This window comes from Loa loa (genome assembly GCF_000183805.2).
Source record: "Loa loa unplaced genomic scaffold supercont3.32, whole genome shotgun sequence".
Taxonomy (NCBI): Eukaryota; Metazoa; Nematoda; class Chromadorea; order Rhabditida; family Onchocercidae; genus Loa; species Loa loa.
The window spans coordinates 101695-107699 of NW_018108212.1; the positions used below are offsets into that span (position 1 = coordinate 101695).

Consider the following 6005-nt stretch of genomic DNA (forward strand, 5'->3'; position numbering starts at 1 on the left):
TTTATTATTTTCAACTTGTTCTATCTAAGCGCTGGTATTTATTATTTTCAACTTGTTCTATCTAAGCGCTGGTATTTATTATTTTCAACTTGTTCTATCTAAGCGCTGGTATTTACTGCACGATGGAAATTACTTTTATACAAAATTTTGATTTATATTAGCGAAGATGTGAAGATAATACATTAAAGCGTTTCCTTCTTTATGTAATCATAAAGGCTCTCAAGTAAATAGTAAGCATAAAGTCTTATGTATTTCCTCGATGCTGATCAGACTATTCCGTACACAAATGGTACTGAATATAACATGCAGTCGTATTCATTACATGAACGGAGAAAATAGTTTGTGGGATGATTGTTGTTTGCACTAATTGGCTTTATATTTTGTCTTTCTTGACTGTGTGAGTTAAAATTTATGTAGGGAATATGTACTACCAGTTAGATCAGATCAACCACTTCTTTTTAGCGAATTACGGTTCAATCTGTTGATTCAAGATTCCACAAATTCATGTTGCGGATACAAGCTTTCGTTTCTTTCAGGAAATATCTACTTTTTTGCTTTAAAACGTAATGAAGGTATGTATAATGTTTTGAAGATATCCAAGAACTGTACGAAGACACACTGTTGAATGAACGGAAAAGTCTCGAGCAAAAGGCATATGAAACACGAAAAATTGCTCAGCGTTGGGAAGCAAACCCACCATTTGGACGTATAAATGCACCGCTTGCTTCGCTGGTAAATTCATCTAGTTTTTTTTTCTGCTTTTTTTTTCCAGATTAATTCGCTTGTTAACATTACGTATTATAAATGTAATTTTTCATGAAGTACATACGGTTTACGAGTAATACAACATTTCATGCATTCCAGGATTCCAGTCTTCATTACGGTGATCAAACTATTCCGTACACAAATGGTACTGAATATAATATGCAATCGTATTCATTACGTGAACAGAGAAAACAGTTTGTGAGATTTTTATTGTTTACTCTAATGAGCTTTCTATTTTGTTTTTCTTAATTGTGTGAATTAAGCTTTATCTAGGGAATGTGTACTACTAGTTAGATCAGATCAGCCACTTCTATAATACTTTTTAGCCAATTACAGTTCGATCCGGTTGATTTCAGTAATGTTACCATCAATAAATATGTTGAAGTCTCTTACTGATGGTTGAATACACTGTTGAATAATTAAGCCTGTTGAAAAAAAGAGAAAGATAAAAATAACATTGCTGATTATTCGAAAGTGTGATGATTAAGATTTTCTTTCAGACTTCGGGAGATGGTTGGCGATCCACAGAAAGAATTACTCAAATGACTCCTACAGGCCAAATGGTCACAACCACTGTAAGATTTTGAACCGGATTCGAATTCCTTTTTCTTTTGATCTTCCAGTTTCTTTCAATTTTTGCATATTTTCCCAGAATGATAGTGGAGGAGGAAAGACAGGACCAACTATTTGTATTTTGTTGATTTTCTAACCTATGCATGCATTTTTGATATATATGTAATATGCATTAGTTGGTTATATAAGTTGTTATAAAAATTATCAGTATTGTAAGTCGTTATTAACAGCATTCATTTTTCTACAGCTGTCCGTATTTTATCTCTACTGTTCTTATCCGTTCAACATCACTTTGTTGTCACCTTTCTTGGGTTGGTGGAATTTCAAATTTTAAATGTTTAATCCTCAAAAGAAGAGGGTTGATACAATACGTAATTGTCCAATCCCGGAATAGTTTTACAATCACCGTAATGACTTACGTATGAGAATTTGAAAAAAATTTAAGGCTTAGAAACGGATTATTTCGATCTTTGGCAATAGATATTTCCTTCAGTAATTAACATCATATCCTTCCAACTGTAATTAAATGATGCTTATTTGGAATATGTTATTTACCTGATTATTTGCTTAAATTTAAATTAGCCGTGTATTTTTTGTAGACAAGCGGCTTAATTGATAACGATGGCATAGAATGGGAAATAGAGGAAGTTGTTCTGGAGAAGGGTCATACCGGACTTGGTTTTAGTATTGCTGGTGGTCTTGATCAGCCGTATATCGATGGAGATCCTTCGATTTATGTTACAAACATTATACCTGGTGGAGCTGCAGCTGCTGATGGACGAATGAAGTAAGCTATATCGTAACAATTTTGTGTAAGACAACTATACATTAACCGTTTTTCATTGGTGCAAAATTTTAATTTCCAAATCAAGCTTTGAATAGTGTAGAAAAAAAAGTCCATTTGTAAATGTCCGTACCTAATAAACTAACCTGTTTTATTGAAGGATTCAAGACATTATCATGAAGGTGAACACCACTGACTGTACACGGGTACCACATGAGACTACAGTTAACGCGTTGAAAAATGCAGGAAATGTTGTGCGATTGGTTAGCCTTTACCATTTAACTTTGCAATAGCGGAATTTCCAGTGATTAAAATATGAAAGCTATTAATCAGCTTCCATAAAAAATTAATATATTTTAGGTTTTAAAACGACGCCGTTCAGGGCGTGAAAGTGCTGATCTTAGAGGAAGCGTCATTTCGCCATATGTTTCACCCTTGCATGATGGATCATCATCTGTCTCAGTTCTACTGCCACCAGCTCCACCGGCTCACAGCTCTTACACCAACATTCCTGTTCAGCGGATGTTAAGTGAACTCGAAAGATTGGAGCAAATTCCAGGCGCCCAAAAAATTGATTTGTTCAAGGTATAGTGCTTGTCTTAGAAGCATTAAAAAATATTTTCGTTCTAATATAATATAATTTGTAGTGCCACGTTATATTTTCTTTCTCTTCGCTATAGAGAGCAGAATTAATAGCTTAATGAATCGATGGAAATCCTATATAAGATCATGAGCTTAATAAATCACTGCTCCATCACTTATATGCGAAAAATGATACAAAGGAATTCAAAAATATCAATTGTGTATCGACAATATCCGGCTGAAAATAGTATTTTTTTTTGTTTCAAATGTTTATTTAGGGTTCAAAGGGACTCGGCTTCAGCATAGCTGGTGGAGTAGGTAATGAACATGTGGCTGGTGATACTGGCATTTATGTAACAAAAATTATTGATGGTGGAGCAGCATATCACGATGGTCGTTTGAGAGTTGGCGACAAACTTTTAGCTGTAAGATTTTTCGCATTCACTTTCGGGAATTATTGTCTCTAGCATGTTCTGTTTTTTGTTTAAGTGCATTTCATTAATTCGCATAATCACTGGTTGTGTTTGATTCTTATCTTGTGAGTTTTTTTAACTTTTCAGAGTATATTTAAGACCAAGTGGATCCTTAATTTCTCGTATTATTAATTTGTGGTTTTGATATTCTCTTGTATAAATGCTTCATTTAAGATCGTAGAGTTTGATTAATAAGTAATAGATCGATCTGTAATTGAAATACCTGTCATGATCAGTTGAATTATTAGTGTGATTTGTGACTATACTCTTTTTATTTCTTATATCTTAGTACCGAATGGCAATCTTTTATTTGTAAGTGAAGCGTCTCCTTCATCTCTAAAATTAGGAGACATCTTACTTTTAAGGTTGATAATGTGATTCTGGAAAATGTTACGCATGAATTTGCTGTGAATACGTTGAAACAGACGGCTTCTAAAGTAACTCTGGTTTATTTGAAAAACCCGCATCCAGAACTGCTGCCAAATTTTGACGATAGTGGTAATCGCTCAGTTGGTGCTCCACCCACTCCGGCTCGTTCTGGTAAGCGCTACCCCAGCACTTCAGTGGATGTTTCTTCTGGTTTCATTACCTGCCGTCGAATAGATCAGATTAACGATGACCATTTTTAAGTATTACCATAGAAATGTCATTCTGTAAGATAATCAATGTTAAATATTCATCTGATATCAGCTCTGAACACACCAATTGCCGTGTGAGAGTGAGCACTTTTTACTGGAAAACAGCTCAAGACGATATTGTCAGAGATTTTTTGATTCATCATTGATCTGATCGCTTTATGACTGTATTAAACAAACTGCTGAAATGGTTGGCGTCTTTAGTATCTTTTTATATAGCTAAATGATAATGCATTTTAAACATCCTACGACTGACTTAAAATTTGACATGAAAACATTTTATTCTTTTAGCTGCTTCGCTACATCACGATTCATTTGATACGCAACAGTCATTTTATACAGTAACACAGCAAGAGTTACCATTAGGTCCACGTATCGTGCACCTTAATCGTGGAATGCAAGGATTAGGTTTTAACATCGTTGGTGGAGAAGATGGAGAACCGATTTATATCAGCTATGTTTTACCTGGTGGTGTGGCTGATCTTTCTGGAAATGTAAGAAAGGTATGTCGTTGTGGGCGAATTCATTTATTATTTCATCGTAAACGTGTATTGCATGCTTTAGAATTTCGTGAGTTTGTGCGCTTCTTGATTATGATAAGATATGGTTTTCAACCATTTCTTTTTTTTTTCTTGTTTGAAATTTCAGGGTGATGTGTTGTTGCAAGTAAACGGTGTCAATTTGCGAAATGCAACCCATGCTGAAGCAGCTCGTGCATTAAAGGAAGCTATGAATCCTGTGTCCTTAACGTTGCAGTATCGGCCGCAAGGTATCATCTTACACATACTGTGACATGTAACGTTGTCGAACTCTCTTCAACTTCTATTAAATTATTTTCTTGATTCTAGATAGTTCCATCTGTGTACATTGTATAGTATCTGTGAATGCTGTGCTATATCTGAAGTATTAAAATTTATTTTTCCCTAAAGTGGATATTAACGCAAGAAAATGAGATCCACAAGTGATCGTATGTTAATAACTGAACTAGTTTTGAAATTACCTTTTATTTGTAATGTTTTTCAAATTAAATGAAGACTTGTCCGAGCGAACAGTTTTTCTCCTGCAACTTTTATCATTGCAGAGTATGGACAATTTGAAGCTAAAATTGATCAGCTTCGTCGAGATTTGATGAGCGGCGGAGCGATAACTTTTGGTGCACCACGTAAAGAACTTTTTGTCAGGTACTGTCAGAATATATCTGTGTTGTTGTTTTCGTTTCTCACGATATAATGTAAGGTTGATTTATGGTTTTATCTAATTTTTGCAGAGCCATGTTTGATTATGATCCAGCACGGGAGGCAGGTGTTCCTCATCGTGCCTTACCTTTCTTTTATGGTGACATTCTACATGTCACGAATGTTGCGGACGATGACTGGTGGACAGCACGACTGGTTACAGAAAATGGTGAAGAAGGCATGGAAGGAATTATCCCATCCAAAAAGAGAGTTGAAAAGAAGGAACGACAACGGAGAAAACAGGTAACGGTAGTCCTTACACGAAATTCGTTTACGGACGTATGAGCGTATGTATGTCTGTGTGTGTGTGTGTGTGTGTGTGTGTGTGTGTGTGTGTGTGTGTGTTTGAGTGTTCTGAGAAGTTCACTCTTCTGCAGTTCATCCATTTCTTAAGACTTTAGGCTTATTTTTTGTAAAATATTTCTTTTTCTTTCCGTAATTGTTACTGATGTCTCATGAATATGATCATAGTTTAAGGAGCTGAGTTTTTTCCACCTTTTCCCGTTTTTTCCACTTATACAATCGACTTTAAGTTGCTATTGAGTTCTTTTATTCGCATTTATAAAGGCAGGGATTACTTTTCTAAAAAAAAAATGTTCAAATCGGAGTGAACCGATTCTTTTATTTTCACCAAATTTCTTATAGACTTTATTTTTCGAAATCAACTTCTTTAATATCAGAAATTATACATGGGACTTTTTGTGAATACAAAATGTTTTATCAAAAATCGTCGTTTCAAGTGCTGGCGATTTTTCAGGTCAATTTTAACGCCGGTAGTCAAAGTCTTCCTCGTGGTATGGATGGACGTCGTGGTTCACGTTCACAGCTGTCATTCTCACGTAAATTCCCATTCGTTAAGAGTACCGACAAGCTTAACGAATTCACTGACAATGAGCGTAAGTTTGTTGCAATTACCAAGCTAAATTGGTCCACTTTTTTAGCATTTCTAAATATGAGA

The 6005-nt window shown here is 35.0% G+C and overlaps 1 protein-coding gene across 1 annotated transcript in view; it reads left to right on the forward strand.

Moving 5' to 3' along the window:
* LOAG_16975 (guanylate kinase) overlaps nucleotides 1–6005 on the forward strand; it is a 10343-nt gene that overhangs the window by 1168 nt on the left and 3170 nt on the right. The window contains exons 3-15 of the mRNA XM_020449629.1: nucleotides 593–732; nucleotides 865–963; nucleotides 1266–1340; nucleotides 1938–2125; nucleotides 2283–2385; nucleotides 2483–2707; nucleotides 2983–3129; nucleotides 3543–3717; nucleotides 4104–4315; nucleotides 4461–4581; nucleotides 4894–4993; nucleotides 5080–5290; nucleotides 5805–5943. Of these exons, the coding sequence (XP_020306806.1) occupies nucleotides 593–732; nucleotides 865–963; nucleotides 1266–1340; nucleotides 1938–2125; nucleotides 2283–2385; nucleotides 2483–2707; nucleotides 2983–3129; nucleotides 3543–3717; nucleotides 4104–4315; nucleotides 4461–4581; nucleotides 4894–4993; nucleotides 5080–5290; nucleotides 5805–5943 (1935 nt within the window). The remainder of the gene's footprint in view (nucleotides 1–592; nucleotides 733–864; nucleotides 964–1265; nucleotides 1341–1937; nucleotides 2126–2282; nucleotides 2386–2482; nucleotides 2708–2982; nucleotides 3130–3542; nucleotides 3718–4103; nucleotides 4316–4460; nucleotides 4582–4893; nucleotides 4994–5079; nucleotides 5291–5804; nucleotides 5944–6005) is intronic.